General features: G+C 36.6%; 1 protein-coding gene across 4 annotated transcripts in view; it reads left to right on the top strand.

Moving 5' to 3' along the window:
- The window catches only part of DMXL1 (Dmx like 1), a 73,120-nt gene that overhangs the window by 6,950 nt on the left and 39,998 nt on the right, over positions 1-26,172 (top strand). For all 4 annotated transcript variants that reach the window (XM_048930554.1, XM_048930553.1, XM_048930552.1 and 1 more), the window contains exons 2-17: positions 816-941; positions 7,038-7,115; positions 8,944-9,022; positions 9,575-9,701; positions 11,800-11,866; positions 12,959-13,134; positions 14,641-14,830; positions 15,416-15,584; positions 18,833-19,045; positions 19,713-19,966; positions 20,067-20,751; positions 21,274-21,395; positions 21,843-21,932; positions 22,398-22,500; positions 24,025-24,141; positions 25,352-25,576. In XM_048930554.1, coding sequence (XP_048786511.1) covers positions 816-941; positions 7,038-7,115; positions 8,944-9,022; positions 9,575-9,701; positions 11,800-11,866; positions 12,959-13,134; positions 14,641-14,830; positions 15,416-15,584; positions 18,833-19,045; positions 19,713-19,966; positions 20,067-20,751; positions 21,274-21,395; positions 21,843-21,932; positions 22,398-22,500; positions 24,025-24,141; positions 25,352-25,576 — 2,821 coding nt within the window. The remainder of the gene's footprint in view (positions 1-815; positions 942-7,037; positions 7,116-8,943; positions 9,023-9,574; positions 9,702-11,799; positions 11,867-12,958; positions 13,135-14,640; positions 14,831-15,415; positions 15,585-18,832; positions 19,046-19,712; positions 19,967-20,066; positions 20,752-21,273; positions 21,396-21,842; positions 21,933-22,397; positions 22,501-24,024; positions 24,142-25,351; positions 25,577-26,172) is intronic.

Below are 26,172 nucleotides of genomic sequence, written 5' to 3'. Positions count from 1 at the left end.
TTCACAGTTGATCTCTGTCTCTCTTTTAACGTGTCTCTTGTTGGTGCTCGTAATTTTGCTAGTAGCTTCCTGGCTCTTATGCTTTTGTTATTTGTGCATTCTTTGTTGCTGGAGTTCAGTACTTGAAAGCTGTATTTCATGTTTTCTCAGATGTTTAATTATTCATTCTATTTTAATATATGCCTAGCTTCTAATGTAACTTGCCTAAAGGTAGGAAGAATTATTTGATTTGGACATTGCAGTAATCATCGGCTGCCACTATAAAATGTTAGATACATCAAATGACTCAGTGACAATATGAGTTTAAAATGAATCCATGGAATGTATCATGAAGCACAATGAGTCTGAAACTTTTCTAGAACTAAGCTTCATTTTTCTATTCCTTTGGAATTTTAAATTTTGCTGAATGCTTCATACCATCTTGTCTTCCTGCTTCCATTCCTCTTTTTCAGAAACCTAGTTTTAGGTTTCTCTGCCTTCAATCTAGGAAGCATATTACTTTGTTCTTTGTGGTTTTTTAATTTCTCACAGATTTTTTCATAACTCCATTTTGTCTCCTCTGTCTTGAACTTTTTTTTGTAACGCGTGTGTTGTGGTGGACTTCTCAACATCTTCTGTTGCTTGATTGAAATTGTAGACATCCATTTGATCTTTGTAACTGTCTGTGGGGTACTACATAGATAAAATACACAGGTGATGCCATTTCACTGATATGCTTTAACTGGCTATAGCTTTATTTAATTCTGAGATTATGCATTTTTGTGAGTTTTTTGTTGTTTATGTTTGTTTTGATTTGTTTTTTGTTTTGTTTTTAGGCATACGCATCAGGATGCGATATCGTTGTATTAGGGACTGACTTTGAAAGATTACAGATAATCCCAGGTGCAAAACATGGAAACATTCAAGTGGGATGTGTGGACTGTTCAGTGCAACAGGGAAAGGTATGTGGTGCTTCTAATAATACTCTTGGAATGTCATGTTCAGTCCTGGGTGTCCAACCTTTAGACTTGCGTGGCCACACTGACTGAAGATGAATTGTCTTGGGCCACGTATAAAACATATAACATAGTTAATAATTAGAAGTAAAAACTTAGTCTGTTTTTTTCTTCTTGGTTTAATTCTTAGTAAGTTCCCAAGGCGTTCATCAGAGATTTTCAATTTCATCCTTGAAAATGGTTGTTTGCTTATGTACATACTTCCAGAAAGTGATAACATGGATAAAGCATGATTGCAAAACAAGGGATAACTTTCTCTGCTAAAGGTGCTACAAAAGTCTAATAAGGAAACATCATGAAAGTTTCGAACTGAATATCCAATTTCAACTCCATACATTAAGTGAAAATTTGCATGTAATGTACTTAGACTGACTGAAAATGCATTTACAAATGTACCCAAAAATGTATAATTTTTTCAGCCATCTTGAAATCTATTCTCAAATTCCTTTATCAGAATGAGAAGCAAGAGAGTGTATTTTTCACTCTGCACAGAACCGTGCTTAGGCAACGTATCAGAATGTAAAAAAATATTTACCATAACTTGAGTTAGCTCTGTACTATGCCCTTCCTGTGTCCTGGTTTCATGGTTTGTTGGTTGTTGTTGAGTGATGGGTGTGTGACTGGGGCTGGGCCAAGCTGCTCAGCTGGAAAGAGCTGCTACCATGATTGCATACCGCATGATGCAGGGGGTGGGCTGCAGTATGGGTTGGGCTGGGCCACATTCGGACATGGATGTGTCTATGTTGAGAACTTGCTCAAAGTATGGATGCTTTCAAGTTAAGGTATATCTACTACAATGAAGGTGAAAATGGCTGATTGCTTCATCTGTTTGTTTTCGGTAAGACTACATAGCAAATAAGAAATAACAAGCATAGTTATGAGACTGTAGAAGATAAGATGGGGCTGTACAGGAAGATGCGTAAAGGAAAAATCATATGGTGGGAGCAAAAGCAGTTTATTCACTCTGGGTTCATGCTGCTCAGGTTAGTCATTGCCGTGCTTTGACATGTCAGTGACTGGCAGCAGATGAGTTCTTCCACAAAAATAATTTCTATATCATGGAAGAGTAATATACCTTTCAAGTAATTAATAAAGGCTTAAAATTGTTTGTGGACATAATTTTCCTTTTTTGAGTTCTCATCTTTTCTTTTTCTCAAGCATGTAAACTGGTTCAAAAATGTGAGGTTTCAAATTCTTCTCAGGGATGTCTTTCTTAATTGTTCTGTTATGATAAAAAACAATGAACCAAGTAGTTCTGTCTATTGGGATGTCACAGTGTGGTTAATCTATTTACCAGTAGAGCTGGAAATGTGGATACATAGTGGCTCATACGAACATATAAGATATATATATATTTTTTAATTGATTCCTTCAAGCTGTAGTAAGGTGGTAGCATTAGTGTTTTGCACATGTAGCTTTTAAGTTGCTGGCAGCTTTGGTTAGATTCTGGTCTCCATCCTGAGGGGAGATCTCTGCATGAAAGCTGCTTTGTGTTTACACGTGAAGTCTGTGAACGACCACCTAGGTGATCCACAGCTGCTCTCTATTCCTACTTTATAATATTTGAGTGATGAATTCTTGTAAGGGTATTGTGGGAACATCAATGAAAGTGTGGAAATGTTCTCCTCTCCATCTCTGGTAGTTTTCAGCTATGAAGAATGGTGTGTTTCTCCACTGTGGAAAAATATATATATATATGTTTGAGCTCAGTGGATGTCTGTTAACAGAGGATGAAATACATATGCAAATAGCATATATATAAAAATGCAAAATGTAAATATCTCTGTGTAGTTTTGGAGCATCGGTTTTACTATTTGACATCAGTTCTGGCCAAATCTGAACAATAGAGTTAGTTTGTAAAAGGTTTGTTAGCAGGTTATGAAAGTAATGAGTTCAAATTTTCCTGTGTTTTTGCCCTCTGAATCTAATTCTAATTTACTGGATAGCTTTGTGAAGCTACTTTGAAGGAGCAACAGCTTAATAGTTGATGTTTCATCAATCCCTTCTTTGGCTTTGAAGAGTTGGGTAGATTATTGTCACTGTCATCTTTTTTCCTACTCTATTTTTGGTGATAAACTTCAGTTTTCATTGTCTAAGATTGAGATTGGGAGGGAGGAATGTATGAGAATTTCTAATTTCCCAACAGATTATGCATTCCTCTACCATGATTTGCATGAAAATGGCGTTTATAAAAAAGACTGTAATTTTAGGCCACTTTTTTCCTTTTGTTACATACAGCAGAATAATGGTAATGAACAATTTATTTTGAGTGAGTGTTCCTCTTTCACACAATGTCAGCTACGAGTCTCTTTTCTAATTAGTAAGAGAATTAAGACAAAAACTTGAATTGAAACATGAAAAAAAATAATGCAGTTTGACTTCTGTAAATATCTGACAATGCACAAGAAGATAGCTGTAGCTTCAAATCATTTGAAACTTCCAGGGGTAACATTTGGTGTGCTAATGTTTGTCTTAAAAGCCAGCAGTACAAAAATAGACAGAAGATGTATCCACATTTGGAAAAAAATATCTCATCAATATGATCTTGGTATAGAATATATGTTGAGATTTTGAATGAAATTATTGGAATAAAAAAAGTGAGGTACTCGATTTTGAGAAGGCAGATATTAATCTTAGGTGTAAGGAAAGGTTTATTTTTGCATTTTGTAACTGATGAAATTATTGTTGGCATTTATGGGTCAGGCTGATACTAGCCTACATAAAAATTTATTTAGCTGTGTTCTCTTTAACACAGAGGGCTTCTTTTGAAACTGGATCTACAGTTTTAGCTTAAAAATATTAACAACTTGGGCACATTGGTTTAGTTTCTTGTTTAAATTTCTATGGCTGGTGTTAGAATAGAGCCATGGAATCACTCAAGTTGGAAAAAATCTTAAAGATCGAGTCCAACCACAACCATACTACCCTAAGTCTAACAACCCTCTGCTAAATCATGTCCCTGAGCACCACATCCGAATGGATTTTAGACATGGATGGTGACTCAACCACCTCCCTGGGAAAAATCAAAAAATGAAATCAAAATGTTTAGGAAGTGACCCTGCCTACGTTTAATGTTGCTTTAAAAAAGAGTGAATTTCATGAGACAGGATCTCGCAGAAATGAGAAAGTATTACATGATATCAAAACTGCAGATCTTATTCTTTGTAACATCAAGCGTTACCTGCAAATTCTAGGTGCCCATTTTCAGCATTATCTCTGCAAACTTGTAATTTGTGTAAATCTGTCTTAATTTCAAATGACGTTGTCTTTTAAGGATTTGTCACGGAGTTGACCAGATCAATCTATGTCCGTGACAGGGGCGACAGGCCTCTGCCCTCCCCCCCCCCCCCCCCACCCCAGTCCCACAAAAATGGGAAGGAAGGAAGGGAGGAAAAGAGCAGCGGCAACAATCTAAGGAGGAAAACTTATTTTACTATAATATTGGAATACAAGATAACACAATATGTACAATTTAATTGAAATTGAGATTAATAAATCAGACAAGATAAGAGAGAGAGAGTTCCCGGGACCGATTCAAACCTGAAAAGCTTGGAACGGCTAGGAAAGCACCTCCAGCACCCACTGCAAGGCAGCAAGAGAGCGCCCCCCCCCCACCCGGAAGGGTCAGATCCCGTGACTGCTGTAATGTACAGGGATAGGTACTTGGAACTGGGGCAGTGACACTTTAATGTCCCGTACACTACATGATGTTTTGATGTGGAATACTGAAACCATAAAAAAAAACAAAACAAAAACATAGAACCATGACAGGATTTTAGCGTGAGGCCTTTCTGTTAGCATTGTAGGATGGTTGGGTTTCTAAGGGAGCTTTAAGGATTATCTGGTTCTAAGCCCCTGCCACTATAGACACTATACATACAGCATGCTTAAAGGCACATCCAGCCTGGCCTTGAACACTTCCAGGGATGGGACAACCATAGCCTCTCTGAGCAACTTGTTCCAAAGTTTCACAGCCCTCTTAGTGAAAATTGTATTCCTTATGTTTAATCTAAATCTACTCTCTTTTAGTTTAAAACCATCATCCTTGTTCCATTGGTACATGTACTTCCTTGTTTAAAAAACAAAACAACAACAAAAACACACTCCATCTTTTTTACACGCTGCCTCTGAGTATTGAAAGGCTTTGGTGAGGTGTCCCTGGAGCCTTCCTTTCTGCAGACTGAAGCCCAGTTGCTTCAGCCATTCACTGTAGTAAAGATGCTCCAGCCCTCTGATCATCTCCATAGCGCTCTGTGAACCTGTTTCAGCAGCTCCACATCTTTCATATGCTGGGGGCCATAACCCATTGCAGGTGAAACCTCATGAGGGCAGAGCAGAGGGGGACAATCACCTGCCTTGCACTGCTGACCACTGCTCTTTTCTTGCTGCCTAGGATCAGTTTGATTTTTGGGACACAGATGTTGTCTGCCAGCTCACATCCAGCTTTTCATCCACCAAAATCCCCACATCCTTATCTGCAGAGCTGTTTCCCATCCATTCACTAATATTTGGGATTTCCTAGATCCCACCATGCAGGACATTACGCTTGGCCGTGTTGAACCTGATTAGGTTAATATGGTCCTGTTTCTCAAGCATGCCCAGATCCCCTTGGGATGGCATTCCTTCCTTCTGTCATATCAACTGCACCATTCAGCTTAGTGTCATCTGAAAATCTGCCGACAGTCTCTGTCTCTGGCAAAGTGTTAAACAGCTGATCCTGGTACAAGTCCCTGAGTACCACCACTCATCACTGATCTCTGCCTGTCCTTGAGCTGCTGACCAGAGTTCTCTGGACACTCCAGCCAATTCCTTACCTACCAAATAGTCTACCTTGAAACCCATATCTCTCTAATTTAGAGACAAGGACATATAGTTATTATCAGTCCCTTGTAACAAAGTCACTTAAACTTGCCTTTATGTAGATGTTTTAACTACTAGTTTTGCCTTAATTCAGTTTTGAGATGGCTGATACTACCAATAAAATAAGATTTTGAAATAACAATACTGCCTGTACTGCAACTTTTTGGAGGCATTTTATATTAGTATTTAGTAACTATTCTGATTTCATGTTCTTTGCATAGGATGTTCAACTTTTGTACCTTGAATTTTCCAAATTAACGCTTTGTTATGTAGCACGTTAAAGTGCTGGGCAGGTCTATTTTGAACACGCTCTGAACTGATGGTGTCTCTGTTTTTTAGACTGTGAACATGGTAACTCCTTATATGTTAACTATGAGAAGCATATTGATAATGGGTAGGTTGCTCCAAAAGTAATGCTTCTGATTTTTTTTTTTTTATTCCCATGGGTACTGCAACAGATACAAAGAGCACAGTAGTGCTGCTTGATAGGTCAAATTCTTAGCTACAAAACATTATTTATCAATGTAGCCATCACCATTTACTGGTTCACCAATGAACTGATTGCAGTTCTCTTTGTTTTGTCGTGTGACAGCTGTGTTCGCGGCTGTCCAAAATATTGCTTGTCTTTCAATTTGATGTCACTACTCTTGAAATGCATCACATGCCATTTCACTTTGCCACATCCACTGTTTGGTCTCCTTAAATGTTCAGCAAGGATCAAAGAATGTGAACGGGTGCATTTTTTTCCACCTGGAGGAACTCAGTTCTACACTTTTGCTTCATATGCACTTCCATGTCAAACACCATTTGTCAGCCTGCCCCTCTGTTGCCATGTGACCATCATCTACTTTAGATATTTTAGGCCAGTATAATCGAGCAGAAGTCATTACTTTCAGAGCATCCCTCACAAATCTGCTTAAAAAAAAAAAAAAAAAAAAAGGTAAGTACAAAAAGGTGTGAGTCAGCCTGTGCTGCCAACTAGTTTATTAGGACTAGTATGTAACTAAACGGTTGTACTTACATTGTTGTCAACAATTGCTTCATAATCTTATTAATTTTTTTTTCTGTTACCTAAAGGGTGGAGAAATACTAGCTTAAAGTTAGAAACAGAATTCCATATTTTAATCTTGTTTTGCAGCTTGTTTTTTATGCATGTGTTTATGTATATGCAATTTGCTTTAGATTGCAGCTTCTTATGGAAATGTGGTTTGTATCTTTGAGCCAGTTAGTCTCTTGAAGCAGAGCAGCAGACATCATAACGTAAGTAATTCATCACTCCTTAATTTCATTTACTTAGTTGTAAAGCTTGGCTCATTTCTCTGGTTTGCTTTAAAGGTGAAGTTGCTTTCATTGTCTAAACTGTGAGATGCAGTGGTCTGTGGGAAGTGAAAATGGTAGCAGGAGAGCAGAGGCATGTTATTTGAGATAATTCTAGTAAAAATAGGTTATATTATAATACTTCATGTTACATATATCTAAGTCTACAATTCGTATTGTAAAAATTCCAGAATCTAACAAGACAGGCATGCCACTGCACTCCAAAGAACGTGTCCATTATTGTAGGAGCTCCATTTTGAACCACTTTCTGTAGCCATTCTGTGCTGATGTGTTTTACAATTGGTATTTTAACCACGATTTATGGAACTGCACATTCCTGTTCAAATTTTCAAAAAGCCTATTAACACCTTTGTTTGCCTAGGGTAGTGAATAAAACCAATATTTTCTTGATAGCATGGCTGAGCATTGATTGATAGTGACGTGGGGAGTTGGCAGTCCAGATATTAATTTCTGCCAAGTAATGCTTTAGTAATGCTTTAGAACATTTAGCTAGGCTCTTTACATGGAAAGATTTACCATTGTGCTTGGAAGTACTTGGGTCCAGTAGAAGTTGGGTAATGAGGACTTCTCCATAACAGTGGCTCAAGTAGCATCCTTTCTTCTCCCTGGGTTTGGTCTCTCCATTTGTTAATAAATTTTTAATGTAACTATAGTATTTTCTGTGCTGACCAGTAGTTCAGTCATATGGTTCCTGATAGACTTGTAAAACTGTGGTATTTTATATATCTTAATGCCTCCTACTCAATAAATATAGTTTTACCAACGGAAAGTAGCAGGATGAAATAAAGGTAGCGTGGGATTTCATGCTCACATGAACCCTTTATGCGTTTTACTTTCTGTTCAATCACTCAGACGTTTAGTCCACACTTAATGTTGGTTTTTTTTCTATGCAATTAACATCACATGTACCTTGAGACTTGGAAGTTACCATACAAACTATAAGCAGTAGAGGAAGAGTCTTCCATTCATGATTTGCTCTCAAATAAATAAAATATTTCTACTGAAGTATGTGGTTACGTAATTATTGCAGTTAACTTCTCTGCGAGAATTTCCAGCATACTTACATTGCAGTAAGATTGACATTCTTATCTATTTATTGAAAATTCAGAATTTACAAAAAAAAAAAAAAAGGAAGAAAAAAGCCAGTGTCATAAAAGCTTTCTTTAGGTCATTATCTACAAGTGCTACTTAATGTTTTCCTTGAAATATGCAGAAGATTTGTTTGTTCTGTCTTTAACTTTTGTATAGAAGGGTCTGATATTTTTTGAGTGTGAGATGATTACTTTAAAACTGTGAAATAAATATTTTATGAATATAATCCTCCATTTGTCCCAGGGAAAGAAAGAATGACAAAAAAAACAAATGAAACCCCAAGAGAAATAGTCAACTATGTGCAGATTTTCAGACAGGAGAGTGAGGAGGGGGAGAAACCCTGAACTTATTGAAGTCCTTCGAGAATACTCTGGATATAAAATACTAGGTGCATTTATTGCATTTAACTTTTTGATTTTTTTGTTTTCATGAAGTCAGACTTTCCCTTTGAAAAGCTCAGATTCTGATGATGGTGATGTGTACTAAAACTTTTTCAAGCTCAGATTTTTTCAGTAAGTTACAAGTGAGTGGTAATTTAGCTTTAGGCACACTCTTCATAGAAGTTGGATAGTGCAGTGAAGGTATGATATTTTTATTACAGAGCACAAGGGAAAGAAAGTATTTTCATGCTAAACTTTGTGAATATTTAATGTTTCAGCAATTGCATTATCAGTGGCAGAAGAATGCTCAAATCTTACTGGATGGTATAGCACATAATTTAACATGGGATCCCACAGGTAAGAATAGATTATAAGAAACACTTAAATTATTTGCTTTATCTAATATTTCTTACTGAAATTTCACTGTTCCTTGGAGACAAGGAAAATACTAATTTTGTCCTACCATGATAGAGAGCACCAAAGTGAGATGAAATGAAGTGAGATGCAGTTGATGAAAAGAGTCCCTCTTTGTTAGAGAAGGGCTGGAGCAATATCTATATGGTATTATCTGATTATTCTATTGTCAGCAGTATATAATGTTTAACATAAGGGCTAAAATAATGTGTGAATAAGAAGCATGTATACTAGCTCTAGGTACTTGTCTTTCAAACTGATTACTCTGGAAGTTTTCAGCTCAAATTATTGTCTCTCATAAGAAAGGAGAATAGAAAGCTGACTTTAAAGATTGACTCAATCTTTCAATGTAGTGGAATGTATGAGAGCACACTATTATATAACTTTGCTGGCATCTTGTTTTTTGTCTTTTTTTTAACGTGGAAGTTAATATATGGTATATTTTGTTTTGCATTGTACCTGCAGTCTGTATTTTTTTTCTTCTTCTTGTTTTAGGCACTCGCCTTTTGACAGGTTCCAGTTGTCTTCAGCTTTGGTCCAATGTTCCTTTGGAGAACTTGCCTGACAACGACAGCACTGACAGAACAGATGTTGGTGAATGGAGGTGTATCTGGCAATGCAAGTAAGAAACTGTTTTAAAAACGGTTCCTTTTCCCTTGCTGGTTTGTTTAGTGAAATCATACTGTATACTGCTGTTTGATAAACACTATTCAGACATGATACTTGAATCATTTTTGCACTGAGTAGATAACACTTTTTTATTACTATAAGTGTATCTGTAACTATTTTTGAGGTAGTTTGTGTTCTTTAACAGTTCTTCAGTTTTACTGAGCATTGTTAGAATGCCATGTAAAGGCTGTCACTGTGACTGCAGCAGCAGGCTTTGTTCCTTGTACAGTAAATACGGTGAAGGCTGCTTATTTGAAAGAGATTACACTTGCAGGACCAATTTAGGTAAAATTCCTTCTCTATCCTATAAGCTGCACCTTCCTTTCCTCCACGGATGCCTTCCCACATTTTGCATTTTCTGTATTCTTAGATATTTAAAACATCTGTGAAAAGGTGGACACATTTGTTTTTACCACATCTCTGAATGTTCTTTGGGTGTTCGTGTTAGTATGGTCATTATAATCTGTGTATTTGCAGAAAAGAAATCAGAAGAGTTTTAGTTCAGTACTTCAGTTTGTAAGTTTGATTCCTCCCACCACAGGAAGAGTCTTTTCATATATCAAGTGTACTGTTTGCTTGGGAGTAGTGTCAGTTTTGTTAAATAAGTCGCCATAACTGGTTGACTTGAAGGACTTAACCTGCACTTATTCCTCATGAAGTAGAGGAAAGAAATCAAGACTTTGTTAATTCATTGAGATACCCTTGTGACATCATCTCGTAGCCTAATGAGAGAAACAAACTTTGAGATAGAATGCCACAGCAATGGTTTTAGAATCCGGATGTATGTTAGATGCAGTCAGCAATGTGCAATGCTGTTATGCCTGTGTCCATAAAATAGCAAGTTCCATGTGTGCATCTCAAACATTACAGAAGTCTTAAATTCATACCTCTAAACTTGTTTGTGGAGCAGAAAGATTTTGCTGGATTTTGCATATTTTAAATCAACAGGTCCCAAAAAGAACTTGCACTATCCATTCAGCTTTTGTGTCTGAATATCTTCCAGCATTTGTAATTGTATTGGATAAAGAGTAATTTTTTCTTAATGAGAATTTTTCAGGATACTGACTCTGCAGTACTGTTCCTTCCCAGAGTTATTTTCAGTGTCTAGAAAAGGCATTCCCAAGTGTCTCAATATTGGCTCTGGTGAGAACAGGTTGCTGAAACAGAGTTGTCAATTGCCTTTCTTTGATTCATAAATTTTGTAATGGATTTGCTGCTGTTAATATACATGCACACCATCATGCTTTTGTTAACCTGGTGACTAACTCAATCTCTTTTGAAAGTTAGGCCTAAAAAATTGTTACAAATGTCTAAGAATTTCAAGCCAAAAATATGGACTGTACTCACACCGCACAATTAGATTCTTGCATGTTCTTCTTGCCATAAATGAGCCAGTCATATAGGTGATAGCTCAGTGCTTGAAAACATGTAAAATACACTAGTACATATTTTCCATTGAAAGCAGAAAAATGAACCATGTTAGTAGGCTCACGTTTTGTTTCTTTTTTCAGTGTGGCATCTTTTACCTTTTTGACTGTGAATGTAACAACTATTTTAAAGTACTTCTTAAGTACATTATTGTTGTTTGTTTTTTTTTTCAGTTATGCCATAGAAAAAAAGAAAAATAAAAGAAAAATTAAATGTGTTTTTTTGTCTCCCAGATAACTTAAAAGATAGTGTGGAGTGGAAGAAACAAATTTGAAATACACATGTTTATGAAGTGAAAACAGGATGTATCTAGGGCAGAACATGCTTGTGTGATCCATTAGGAATGGTTTTCAAATCATGATCATTTGAAATGTCAGATGCTGTAGTTGTCATCAGTTGCATTGTTTGCTCCACTCTTTTTCTGTGTGACTGCAACCACACGCTGTATTCAAGTTTCCCTTCCTTCTGAACTTTCTTAAACCTTACATTGTTGGACAAAGTACAATACATACATTTCATACAAAATAGAGTTACTTTTGTGAATTCAAAGCAAAAAGCTGTTTGGAGTTCTGAAAAAGTTTCATAAAACTTACTTGCTGTTTTTAATTGTCTTTATTTCATAGTACTGCTTCTCAAGTTTGTTTAATGAAATTCTCACCAGATGGGGAGTTTTTTGCTACTGCTGGAAAGGTAAGCATTTTCCAACTGTTTTTTGTTTGTTTGTTTCTTCTAACCAAACAACTTCTTCATGAATATTGGTTGGTTTGTTTGTTTGTTTTAATTTTTGTTTTGGTGAGTATTTTCTGTGATCTATGTATTTACCTTTTCACTTTTAATGAAAGGAGAATCTGGGGGAAGAATAATTTCCCTAGACAGGAGGGTTTAATAAAATATTCCCTGTGCCACATTTTAAAATACAGCTTGATACTGACCAAAAATGGATAACATATTGGAATATGTATTCCCACATAATCACAGTTGCTGTTCATGGCCAATCTTGTAGATTAATCATATAAAATTCAGGTTATTGTAAAGGATGCAGTGAACAAATGTGACAAATCCTATGAGAGTTTGCACTACCTGTTAAAGAGTGGCAAGTGAATGGTTTGCTGCTCCACGTAATGCTGTTGTCTTTGATCGAGGGGAGTGTAGCACTGTCATTGATCAAAAAGTCTATATTAGAAATGTCTGGAATTGTCTAGACTGTTTATGCAGCTGTCCAAACTGATGGTGGGGAGGTGAAGAAACCCTGCTGTTTTCAATACTGTTCTAAAGAAACAATCTGAGCAGTTTTTGCACAGGTTAACAAATACAAGTAGGCACTAAGTTTATGCTGTCAACTAAATATCCTAGTAGAGATTGTGGAATAATTTAAAAAAAGCAAAATGCTTGTGTACAAGCTTAATGGGGACAGTGATGTTTTTAAGATAAGTGGGCAACCTGGCTGAAGTGTCACAGTGCTCAAAGCAATACAAAGCTGACAAATTCTCTTGCCAAAGTACATTGTACTTTGAATAACAGTACGATTTTGTATAGATTTATAGCCAAACACTGATAGCTAATGAGGAGGAGAATGAAATCTGAATTACTAATGGTAAGACAAACCAAAGAAATCTCTGCAACTACAGATCAGATGTTGTAGTTCTATTTACTGAGCTGACTTGAGTATTTCACTTGAAAGAACAATTGAAAACCAAAGTATTGAGTTTCAAAGTATCAAGTTCTGCTGATATATCATGTTCTTATCCAGAATATGTACTGTTTTACCCCACCCTCTCCCAGGACGATTGTCTTGTGAAAGTGTGGTACAATACAGACAACTGGCGATCAGCTGTAACACCACCAGGAGCGAGTCCAGGAAAACAAGCACAAGAAGTTGATTTTTCATTTGTTTATTTGGCCCATCCTCGATCAGTGAATTCATTTTCATGGAGGAAGACAAGCAAATTCATGCCGCGGTGAGTAGTTCTAATAAGCCAGGTTTGCAAATTGTCCAGAAGCCAAGTCAAAACTAAAAAGAAAATTCTCTGAGAACTTAAAACAAAATTTTCCGTACTATGTGCTAAACTGTTTTGTAGAAGTGCAGGAAGCTGCTTTGGTTTATTGTAAAACCTCATTTAAACCCACTGTTCTACCACGTTGTCTTAGTTGTATTGAAATGTATTTTCACTGCCTTTCATAGATTAGACAGACTTTTCCTTTGGAGAGAGCTGAAGATTGGCTATGTTTTCACAGAGGTGCTGTTGATAACAGTCACACGGGTTGTAAAATTTGTACACGTTGGTTTATAGTGGAGTTTGACAGCCTTGTGTATTGTTTACATTTAAATGATTGCTTCATACTGAGCTTCTTGAGAGAATAGTAAGTATATGGGTGGGAAGGGACTGTGGAGAGTGAAACTGAGTTTGTGATTATCTTAGATGTAAGACTAGATATAGGGTAATCACTTGCAAGAAAAAGCCACTCTTTACAGCTTTTTTTTTTTTTTTTTTTTAAATGCTTTCTCAAACTGAAATAATATCAGCAATTTTGTAATCTTAAAACGTATTTTTCTATAACTGTTATTCCTGTCAGTAGATTTTTAATTCTGCATATGTCTGTGTGTTGCCAAGTTTATACAGTCTTTTGTATACCAATCTTTAAATTGAAGATATTCTGTAAAGCCATTACCATTATTTAGCAAGTTCTCTGCCTCAGTCTTCACTGGCAGACTTCCCTTGCTTCTCAGGTGCCTAAACCTCTAAGCAGGGATTGGGCGAGCAAAATCCTCGTGCTGTAAGGATGAAGCAAATCAGGGCCTTTCTCATGAAGCTGAATGTGCATAAGTCTATAGGACCAGAGGACATGAATCCCAGTGTGATGAGGGAACTGACTGATTTGGTCACCAAGCCATTCATCTGAAACCCACCACTTTTCAAGTAGGGAAGTCCCTGCTGACTGGAGAAAGGGAGACGTCTCTCCCATTTTGTTAGGAAAGGAAGAAAAGACTTGGGGAACTACCATTTGGTGAGCCTCACCTCTGTACCTGGGATGATCATGGAACAGATACTTCCTGGAAGCCATAGTAAGGCACTTGCAAGACAAGATGATCCATGTCATTTTTGAATCTTAGCTAAAACTAAACTGTAAACTGATGTGAGCTGGAAATGTGGCTTGCGTAGCTTTTTGCAGTGCTCATTTTAAGTTAACTGGAATTTTTGGATACTTATGTGATGCATTGTATTCAGAAGAATATTCATTAAGAGAAATTTGTAAATTGGCAGTTGTCCTGGTTCTACATTGGTTTCTGTGCTTTGAATATATAGTTATGTAATGTCTCTTTAGGTTTTTCTTTCCTTAACATTTAAGCTACTTTGTATGATTTTGAAAACTGATAGTAGAAACTGTTTGGTACTGTTATTTTGGTTTCATGCTGTGTTGATTGTAAGTGACTTGTTCACACCTTAAATTTTCTTTCGTTTCAGTGGTGCTGTCTGCAACGTACTCTTGACTTGCTGTAAGGATAACGTTTGTCGTCTCTGGGCAGAGACTTTGTTACCAAGCGATAGTCTGCTCTATGATGGAGGGTATAACAACTGGACTGAAGCAGTGAACTTCACAAATAGTTTCAAGAGAAATACTTCAAGTAAGGAACGAATGCAAAATGCATTAGAGGTAAGAAGCAAAAGTGAACTTGGAGAATAAACACATGTGCACACAATTGTAATTACTCCTTGAAGGCTCTTTGCTGTGGACTGCATCTCCACAGACTTCATCCACAGTCTGAGTCCTGCTTCTACAGGGGCTCTCCATGGGCTGTGGTCTCCTTCATACTATATCCACTGCTGTACTGGGGGCTTTTCAGTGACTGCAGGTTGAGAACTGCTTGCAGGGACACAGCCTGCTCCAGCAAGGGGCCTGTCCTGAGCTGTCTTGAGGAGCATCTGCTCCCTGCCTGCAGCATCTCCTGCCTTCCTCCTGCATTCCCTTTGGTGCCTGCAGAGCTTCTTCTATACCTGTTGTTACTCCTCTCTCCTAGCTCTGTTGTGCAGCAGTTTTTCTCCTTCTTTAATTTGCACTCCCAGAGGCATAACCAGTGTCGCTTATGGCTCAGCTCTAGCAGCAGCGGCATCCCTCTGTAGCACTGGAGCTGACTGTTTTGTGACTAGGGGCAGTTACTGGGCTAGAAAATCGCTTACAGACAAAATCTGCTTTTTCTTTTTGAAAGGAATTAAAAATGACTCCTTATTTTTCATGCAGTTAAACCTGAGGCACTTTCGACGAGGAAGGAGGAGGTCAGGTGCTGTTGTTGCACATACTGGATATTCTCCACATCAGCAAGATCCTCATGAAGTTCACAGGAACATTCTTCCTCATGCAAATGCACTCTGTCACTTCCATATTGCTGCCAGCATCAATCCAGCAACAGGTAGAAATTGTACTAAATGCTTACTGCAGGGTAACTACAATTTTCTCTTGGCATGTTCTGTTAGCATATGTGTAACTTGCTCTGCTTCGTACAGTATTTCTCTGATGATACAAAATGTCTAGCATATTGGTTTCTTTGAACAGTTGGCAGAATTTACACCAACTAATGAAATACGTTGAAGGAATTTCCTCTCAGTCATGGCTTTTCATTTTTTTGTCATGTCTGAGTATTTGTGACAGGAGTTACAGATTTAATGGTAATTGCACTGGATGTATGAAGTGTATTGCAGGCTGCACACTGATAAAACAAAATATTCCAGACTTCTTCAAATGATTATCTGAGTTGTTTGACATAACCATCATCTTCATGCTTATATTCTTTCTCTGAACCAAAGAAAAAACACTTTTATCTGGTGTTTCATAAACTTTATATTCTCCATTACTCAAGCATTATGTTGATAGGGCTCTTCTTCAATACCTTATTAGTAACTAATATTTGTTTTCATAGCTGTTTGTCCATTCTGAAATATAAAAATACTGCCTTTGTGTACTCATTTAGAAGCTGAGTAGTTCAGTAGTTAGTAGCCCTGTACCCTAATGTGATGTGATTTCCTGTGCTGATCCTTTCCTTGGAGTGTTTTTAGGTCCATCTTAACCTTAGTGTGTTTTTTGTTTTTTGTTTTTTGTTTTTTTGCCTCTGCGATCCTTGTTTGAAGGATTTGTTGTTAGATTTATTTGCTAGTTTGTATTTGTAGCTGTGCAATCTTTGGTATGATTGTGAAGAACAGAGGGTTTCTTTATATTGCTAGGCTAAATAAGCTGTAGGAAGATTAGTCTTAATCTTTCAGAGCATTAGTTCATACTACTGTAACAGATATAATTAGAGCACCAAACAGCCTATTGAAAATAAACTTTTTGCAGTCTTGTGCTGTACAGTCAAGAAGTCCTTCAATCCCTTGATCATCTCAGGAGCCCATCATTGGATTCCTTGCAGTTTTTCTTGTACTGAGACACACAGAACTGCACAAGATGCTCAAGGGTGCTGCCTAGCCGATGCTGAGTAGAGGGGAAAAATCACTTCTCCTGGCCTGCTTGCAGTGATTTCCCTAGTTCAGCCCAGTATGGCATTAGTCTTCTCAGTGACAAGTTCACGTTGCTTAATCATGTTCAGCTTAATATTTACCAGGGCTTCCAAGTCCTTTTCTACCAAGGTGCTTTCCAGCTATGTGGTCTCCAGCATGCCCTTGTGCCTTTCCAAGTGCAGAGCTCTGCTGTTCTCCTCACTGAACTTCTTGAGATTCTTGTCAGCCCATTTCTCAAGGTCCTCTGGCTTCAGAGTCCTTTAGTGAGTCACACACTCCCCACAATATTCAACCTAGGTTAAGTTCAATAGAAGGAGTAAGCAGTATATTTTATTTTAGTTTTAGTTTTTGACAAAGTTATTTTTAGGCATATCCAGATAGTTACTGAATCCAAAGACTCCCTAAGCTTTTTTTTTTTTTTTTTTTTAAAAAAAAAAAAGTGTCATTTATAAAGCAAGTAGAAATTCAGTAAGAATTTACCCAGAACTGAGAACCAGTTAGAAGTTATTAATCCTCAGGAAGATGCACAAAAAGTTGTTAGTTAAGAATTGAATTACTCTGAAGTTTTCTGGTAGAAGAGCACAGGAGAATGCTTTAGGTTAAGCATTACTTTGTTCTTGTGATTGGCAGTACTTTTTCTTTCTATTTCCTTTAAGATGCACAAACCAAATTTCTTCAGTATTCTCTTTCTTTATTTCCTCTCCCTGTCCTTTACCAACTACAAAATTATAGATAGTCTTGTTGGTCTTTTCTTCTATTTGTGTGCCCTGTTTTTATTTTCTTATGTTACAGCATAAATCAAAGAACAGTATTGTCATTAAAAATATTTTGTCTCCTGTGGTATGGAATTGAAGTACTAGTTCATAAATGAGGATTACAAGCAGAATATCTGTGAAGGCTTCAGGGTGGAAATTAAATGCAGGTTAAACTTTTAGCATGTTGCTTTATGGCTCATTTGAGTAAATTACAGTAATTTACCTAGCAACTTTCTTGACAAGCTCAGATGATGCTTGCAGCATCATCTTCATCAGATGATGCTTTTGCAGCAGTCCTGAAGCTTGCTTCTGCCACTTACTCTGTGATTACTGGTTTGTTTTTCACCAAGTGGAATCATATAGCATTATAAAAATAAAAAATAAAAAGTGAATCTGTAGGAATGAGAAATCCTAGCTCTGAGTGACAACATAACAGAGTAGTTGGTCACTGTTTTAGTTCTTGTACCAGGGTTTACACTAACATGTGATACTTGATAACCTTGTGTAACTCCTGCAGCCTCAGTTCTGGAGTTAACACTGGGAAATTATATTCAAATTATTTGGTTTGTACTAAGCTGTAGTAGCAAAAAGCAGGTGCAAGGTGTGCTAGTTTAACACCAATGAGCAGCTAACCAAGCATCATGCCACTTTTTCAAACCAGCCGTCCTCTACTCCAGATCAGAAGGACTGGAGGAGAAGATATGAAGAAAAAACCCCTCGTGTTTAAGTAAGGACTGGGAGATCATTTGCCAATTATCATTACAAGCTAAACAGGCTCATAGGGGAGACTAATGTAATCTATTGCCTAGTAATAAAACTAGGGCAGGAAGAACTAAAAGCAAACTAAAAACACATCCCTTCTTCCCTGAGATCCACCTTTATATGTCTTTCTTTTGAGCAGTGCAGGGGAATGGGGATCTTGGTGCCTGCAGGGCTGTTTCACATTTCTCACTCCTTTCTCCTAGTCGCTGTGCTGCAGTGTTTTCCCTTTCTTTAACTACTCTAAAGAAAACACAACCAGTACTGCTTGTGGCTCAGCTCTGTGCAGGAATAGGTCCCTTTTGAAGCAACTGGAGCTGGCTCTTAACTAACTTTGGGCAGGTCTTGATCTCCTCTTTCAATCCCTGCAACCCTTTGCTGCTAGAACCTTGCCACATGAACCTGATACACAGGGCCATACTGTAATGCTGATAGGGGTGTACTAAAGAAACACCCCGTATAAAATCCCTAGTGGATAGCAACAAAACAGTGTGATACTGAAAGGTGATGTTGGTTGAGAGGTCTGAGTCATGCCAACTTAATCCTTTTTCTTTTTTCGTGATTGAGTTTCGACTTCAAAACAGTTTTTAAAAACTAATTTTTTGTCCAAACTGCTTTGTTTTGAATAAAGTTTTTAATATCTTTTGTGTTAGATATTCCTCTACTCCCTTCTATCACATCTTTGAGCCTTGGTGAAAATGAAGAAAAAAGTGGACCCTTCGTAGTGCACTGGCTGAACAATAAAGAACTTCATTTTACCTTATCCATGGAAGTATTTTTGCAGCAACTTAAAAAGAATTTTGAACATCATTCTCCTGAGACAAATACGGAGGAATCCAATCCAATGGATGTAAGATCGGAAGAAGGTAAAAGTCTCACAGACAAATGGCTTTCATTTTACAACATGTAATATTCCTTCATCTGGACTGTGAGGCATGCAATTTAATACATAATGAACAGAGAGATTGCGGTAACATTTCTGTGAATTTCCTTCCCTCCTACTATTAAGGACTAAAGTGGCTCTTTAAAAAAAGAAAAAACACATGCTTGAGGAAGTTGATTTAATGTTAAAACTAAACTTTCATGTATTCAGTGTTGATGTGCACCACATTTAAGCAGCTTAATATTTAACTGAATACATAATATTATACATAGTTTGGAGATGATTGCTATTCAGCCTATGCATGCAAAAACATTCTTATCCTTCTTATGTTCAAGGAACGTTTGGATGTGGTGTTGAGAGATATGGTTTAGTGAGAACTATTGGTGATAGGTGGATGGTTGGATTGGGTGATCTTGCAGGTTTTTTTCCACCTGGGTGTTTCTGTGATTCTGTGAAAGGGGAAAATATTTCAAACTGAAATGCAAACTCAGCAATATTGGTTTGTTAGTCACTGTCTGCAATCCACTGAAGGATTTTTGATTAGAGCTTTCATTATTTAAAATTTATGCTTGGATGAGTGATTTAGAACAGTCTTGCAAGGTGCTCCAGTGCTTGAAAGACACTGCTCTCTGAACTTGTTTGTGTTCTAGAAACTAATGAAAATGGAGATGAACAGAAAGGAAATGAAGAGAAGAAGGTACTGGGTGATGAAAAGACTACTCCAGCATCAAGCCTTGTTCCTTCATCTTCTGCTGTTGTAGATCATGAAGTTGAAGTATTGCTTTCTGAATGGAGTAAAAACGCTGATATGCTATTCAGTATACATCCTATGGATGGTTCACTGCTAGTGTGGCATGTAGACTGGCTGGATGAATACCAACCTGGAATGTTTCGACAGGTGCAGGTACTTCATTTTTTTTTTCAGGATTACACACTTTTACTGAATAGAAAGTATGCTGAGAAAATTTTGATACTTATTGTTCTTTTCTTTATTAAAATTCCAGGTGTCTTTTGTTTCAAGGATTCCTGTTGCATTCCCAACGGGTGATGCAAACTCTCTTTGCAGAAGTATAGTGATGTATGCATGTACCAAAAATGTTGACTTGGCTATTCAACAAGGCAAACAAAAGCCTCCTGGCCTTACACGATCTTCATCTATGCTTATCTCTTCTGGACACAGTAAATCAACCAACAGTTTAAAACTGAGTATTTTCACACCCAATGTTATGATGATTTCCAAACATGCAGATGGGTCTTTGAACCAATGGCTAGTGAGTTTTGCTGAAGAATCTGCCTTTTCAACTGTGCTTAGTATTTCACATAAATCAAGATACTGTGGTCACCGTTTTCATCTTAATGACTTGGCTTGCCATTCAGTATTACCACTGCTGCTTACAACTTCACATCACAATGCTCTAAGTTCACCAGACGTTGAGAATGCAAAACAGGCAAATGATTCTTTAAACTCTAAGGAGTCAACAGTAAGACTTCAGGGTAGAGGCAGTGCAAATGTAACATCCCAGGATCCCAATGCAGTTTACAGTGAACTTATTCTTTGGAGAGTTGATCCTGTTGGACCGTTGTCCTTTTCTGGTGGAGTTTCTGAGCTTGCTCGGATCAATTCTCTCCATGTTTCAGCTTTTTCTAATGTTGCATGGCTGCCCACACTTATACCCAGCTATTGCCTTGGTGAGTTCATTTTCCTGATTTGCTAAGAGTTCCAGTATAACTGTAATCTGAGCTATTAATGCTATTATGTAGGCAATGTAGATATACGTGAATACATTGAAGAAAATGTGTTAAGCTTAAATCCTTTATTTTACAAATTTCCAAGCTACCAATGCTTTGAAATTGTGTATTCTCTTTTGAAGAATTGCTGTGGAGTTCTGCCTCTTTCATGTACTTCTTATGTTAGGAGCTAATGAAGAGATGTGCTCAGATGCTAGTGTATTCTTTAGATTGCAGACTGGGGTGAACACTTAAAAACGGAGGTAGATTTTGCTCTAATTTAAATACCAAATTCTCATTTCATTCTGTGTTCTTTAGTTTGTTTGCTAAGCATTATACTCTGTAGTTCTTGGATATGAACAGAAATTAAGGAGGGAATATTTCTCATGCTGTGTTTTGTATGTTGTAAATTTCCTCTTGATGAAGAAAGGAGCTAGCTGGTGTCTGAATATTTTGAGCAGTTTATGCATTCATGTTTTTCAGGTGCATACTGTAATTCTCCAAGTGCCTGCTTTGTGGCTAGTGATGGACAGCATTTGAGATTATATCAAGCTGTAATAGATGCTAAAAAACTTTTGTGTGAGCAATCCAATCCAGAGATTTCTGTAAGTGAATTCTGTGTCAAGTTTTTGGAGGTTTGGAATCTCATTCAGTGATAATAATTACAGATCGGTTACAAACTGACTAAGCTGGTTGCTGAGGATTTTGCAGATCACGGTAGTCCAGTTCTGCTTGTAAAAACAGATACCATAAAGCTTTTTAGCACTATAGTGGCACTACAGTTGAAAAAATGTTTCAGCTCAGTGAAAGAGCCATAAACTGCTGCATGTGATGCTTTTCGGTTTAGGTCAAGTTCTCCCCACATTTCATCAACAGAAATAATATGTCGTTTGATAAAGCTACAAATGTTATCAGTGATTATGGAAACTTGCAGCCAGTGTATATATAGCTTTTGCTAACATTTGCTTAGATGTTACATCTAGCTAGTAGGCTGTTACAGAAATGGACAAAACTGAGTTAACAGAATCATCCCACTGACTTTTTTAAAACAGAAATACGTTGGTGAAGTTTTCAACATCATAAGTCAGCAATCTACTGCACGTCCAGGATGTATCATTGAATTGGATGCTATCACAGAGCTTGTAAGACCTTTTTATGTACTTTCTTCATACTATAAGCACCTTGTTACAAAGTGTTAACAATAGAGGTTATACTTACAACTTACTGTCAAGTGAAATAAAATATTCAAAGATTCATTCTGACTTACACTGACCAGCCAAGCCGACTGGAGTTCAAGAAGCATTTGGCAATGCTCTTAGACATAGAATTTGAATTTGAGGCAGTCCTGTGGGGAGCCAGGACTTGATATTCCGTGTGGTTCCTTTCCAACTCAGGATATTATATGATTTTTAATACACTTTAATACACTTGCTTTTAGTTTCACAGAACTTGCAGATGGAGAAAATTTTAATAATGAGGTGCATTTTATTGGGGAAACTTTTCTTGTATTCAACTTAACAATGAACTTAAAAGCTCCCATGCTAGAGAGAAAGCTTATGCAATGCAATCTGATGTTCAGATCTTGTGTGTGTCTTTTACTTTCTTAGCATGGCAGGAAAACACAGTTATTCCATGTTTTTCAAGAAGACTTCATTTTAAATAACCAAGAGAAAGAAACACCTGATAAGAAGAATAATGTAGTGGATTCTGGTAAAGATCTATTTTTCATTAAATACTGAAGACAAATAATTTTATGTTGCTTTCTGCAGAACTTATTGTATAGGCTTTTGCATTTTCTTCATTTAAGAGCTTTGTATACTAAAGAAATTCTAGTGTAAGGAAACCTATAATAGGTGCTTGGGGGACTAATATGCATCCAAATTTAGACAAAGTAGCTTAAATTGTGAAGTACCCATCTATTACTTTTTAAAGCATTTTGTTGTTGATACCCTTGTTACGTAAAGTGTTTTAAAACTTACATCACATCTTTCAATTACAGGCTTTAACAGCAAACTTATCTACATCCTTTCATTAAGGATGCTCATCCTTCACATAAGCTAAATGCTATCATAAGGCCTAGTAATACAATAAAAATTATTCCAAATTAGCAAACCATCCCCAAAATACCCACAACTTAAAATACAATACTGTGAGTAGTGCATGGATATTGCATAGTTATAATTATAGGGTTTATGATTCTGTGCATCTTAAGATTGTTCCCAAGTTCTCTGGAATAATTTTTTTTCATTGGTAGAGTTGATCAGGGTTTTTGTTGTTTAGGCATCCTCAATTCTGTGTTGTTCTGTTCCAACTTAATGGTTTGGAAAACAAAGGTCAAAATAAAGTTGTGGTCTGTGATTCCAAGTTATCTGCAGTATTAGTAAGACTGCTAAATATGAGGAAGCAAAATTGTGTAAAGTATCAAAATGTTGCTTAAAACTAGATATGGGAAATATATTTTTGGTGTAAGAAAAGAGGCGTTTTAAGAAAAATGACATGAGCTGAATGTACATAGGGATTGATTCTGAATTAGCTGTTTTTGCTTAAGAAAGATGTGGAGTAATAGGTACTATCTATGAAATTGTCCACTACTGAGAGCCGCATTTATCAGAAACACAAAAGATGATGGAAAGAGCAGAAATGAGGAAAAAAAATAAGAGTTATGTGGCAGTAAATTTGACATGTGTTTGCATGGAAGCCCTTCAGTCTTGGGCGTCTGTGTATATATGTGTTCTGGAAGACTGCATGTGCTGCTGCCATGTAAGATATTGGGTTAAATGGATCCTTTGTAAGTATGACCTAGAATGTAGTAGACCTGCCTTCTCACTTGAATGTACCTACTGCTTTAAATCACTTCGGTTTTAATCCTCTACTCTTTAATGAAACATTTCAAGTCCTTGGCTTATGATATTTTTTTTAAAAAAAAGAACATTCAATAGTAGATGCTTAAGTGTATGCAACAGACTCGTTAAGGACATGTAGAACTGAGAATAAGTTCTGGGACTTAGCTTTAAACACATGGGAGATTTTTATCCCTTCTGAAACAAAATAGTGGAATTTTTCATGTATGTACCTGAAGAAGTGGCAGGGGTTATTGCTTGTGATAAAATATTCATAAAAGTAGTGGGAGGGAGTTAAATACAGTCATTGCATTTGAGCGTCAGTTCACAGTAGCTTACTTGCTAGCTGGCACATTCAGTTGAAATAACATGTTCTTGTTCTGATTTTCATCAGGAAAACAGCAGAATGGATTTTCTGAAAAATTCTACTTAATAGTAATAGAGTATACTCAAAGCCGTTCATTACTGCACATGTGGCATTTACATTTGAAGTCTATTCCAGTCTCAGTAGGTAAGCCCTTTTCCTTGTAGAATAGATGTTTGTTTAAGAAAAAAAAATTCACTTTCTTCTGAATATATCTGCTACTAAGTGGTTTCCTAAGTAATATTTCAGCTTTTGGAAAGAACCTCAATTCTTCTGTTAAAAGCTTACATCAAAAGCCACTGTTTCTTTACTAGTTCTTAATTTTCAGAATGCTGAAGCGTTTGAATTCATCATGAGCCCTAAGTTGGCTATGCTTTTTGTTTTGTTTTTATCTTAAAGGCATATATTCATATGGTGTAAATGCAGCCTAACAGTTCAGATGTTTTGCTTCTCAGAAGTTTTTGTTCTGCAGTTTTTGAATTTCAGATGTGTTATATTGGACTGTCATCTGAAATGATTACAATTACAGTTATGTGCAAATCTAAATACAGAAATCTGCTAATTCTCTTTCAGATCATTAAAGTACCACTAAAACTATAAAGTTTAGGTACTCTAGGATTTTAAGGCATCCTAGATCGAACACTGGCCACACACTGGAGGAGTTTTATAATGCATGTTCCTATATTTTAAGCCACAGCTCTTACTTCTCACACTTTTGCCAACAGGCAGAATGTCAAAAGTTATTTTAAGTATTATAGAAGGTAAGAAATTTGTGACAAAATGTAAAATTTTCTAGTCTACTTACATGGTGAAGGAATTACTGATAAGGGTTTTGTTGTTGTTTTTTCTACATTTTCTCAAAGAACACAGGTTTCAAATCATACTTTTACTGTGGTTTTTTTTTTTTTTTTTTTTTTTAAATTAAAAGGTAATAAAGCATTCATAACACAATCTCTTAAATCTTACGTTTTAAATGAATGTTGCCAAAATTTCAGGAAAAACTACTTCTTCCTGATCTTTGAGGTAAGACTTTGAAGAGTGTTCAATTGTTTCTAGCTGCAAATATTTCATGCCTAATGAAGCATTAATTTCTGTAGAACCCCACATATTTATCTCTTCTGTAATTTTGCTGTCTCTAACAGTATAACTGTTCATAATTACTAAATTGTTTTACAGTTCCAGTATTTCAGGTGTGTTACAATTTCTCTTAATCTGAGATCAAGAGCATATTTCTTTTAAAAGAAAGTAAAATTCTAAGCTTTTACCTATCCTTTGGAAGTTTTCACGTCAGTGACACTGTCTCTTAAGTTAAAAGAGATTGTTGACTTTTTTTTTAATAATGCAAACTTTTTTTCAGATGAAAAGATAGACTCAAGTACTCCTGACACAGCAACACAAACAGAAGAGTTGTATTCTTCACCAGATCCAGAGAAGATCCAGTCACCTTTCACACAAAAGTATCAGGCCTGTAGAGCAAACCTTCAGAGCACCAGCTGGCTCACTCTGTCTTCAAAAATGGTGTATAGTCAAGAGCTGAGTTTGCCAGAAGGAGTGGAAATAATAAGTGTTAAGCCTTCAGCAGGTTTGTAATTTTTTTTTTTTTCCTTCAGAGCAAAATGAATAATCTAGTGTTGTTAGACAGTACCTACAGGTATTGTAATTTGGAAAGGTTTGCTAATGCTCACCCCGTTTTATTATTTTTCATCTGGATCCTGGCAGTAATATTAAAATAAGGATTACTATACTGTACAACTTAGTATTTCTTTAAGTCCATATTCTGATGATAAAAGAAATTTTAGAAGCACAAATTTGATTTGCAGTCATTAATTAGATTTTGGTGGTGTATAAAATTGTAGGTTGCAACCAGAAGTCTTTCGAACAGTATTCTGAAAAGATGGATTTCAGACTGGGAAATTTCTGTTTGATAGGAGAGATTACAGAAGTGTATCTTCTTTCTGGTGAGAGAGAAGAAAACAATGTCTCTTTCCCATGCAACACAAAAACTGGTACCTAGTGAGATTAATACTCAAGTTTAAATTGTGCAGTTTAAATCCTTCTAGAGAATGACATAGAGACTAATGCTAAAATGGCTCCACAGGATTTTTTAAAATATCATCTCCTGGGATGTGAAGTTCTGGGAACAAGCTTTTTTATGAAGAAGTACTGATACTTTGTTTC

The sequence above is a fragment of the Lagopus muta genome, chromosome Z (assembly GCF_023343835.1).
Source record: "Lagopus muta isolate bLagMut1 chromosome Z, bLagMut1 primary, whole genome shotgun sequence".
Lineage (NCBI taxonomy): Eukaryota > Metazoa > Chordata > Aves > Galliformes > Phasianidae > Lagopus > Lagopus muta.
Note: the sequence above shows the minus strand (reverse complement) of the source record. Positions and strands in the feature narration are given on the sequence as shown.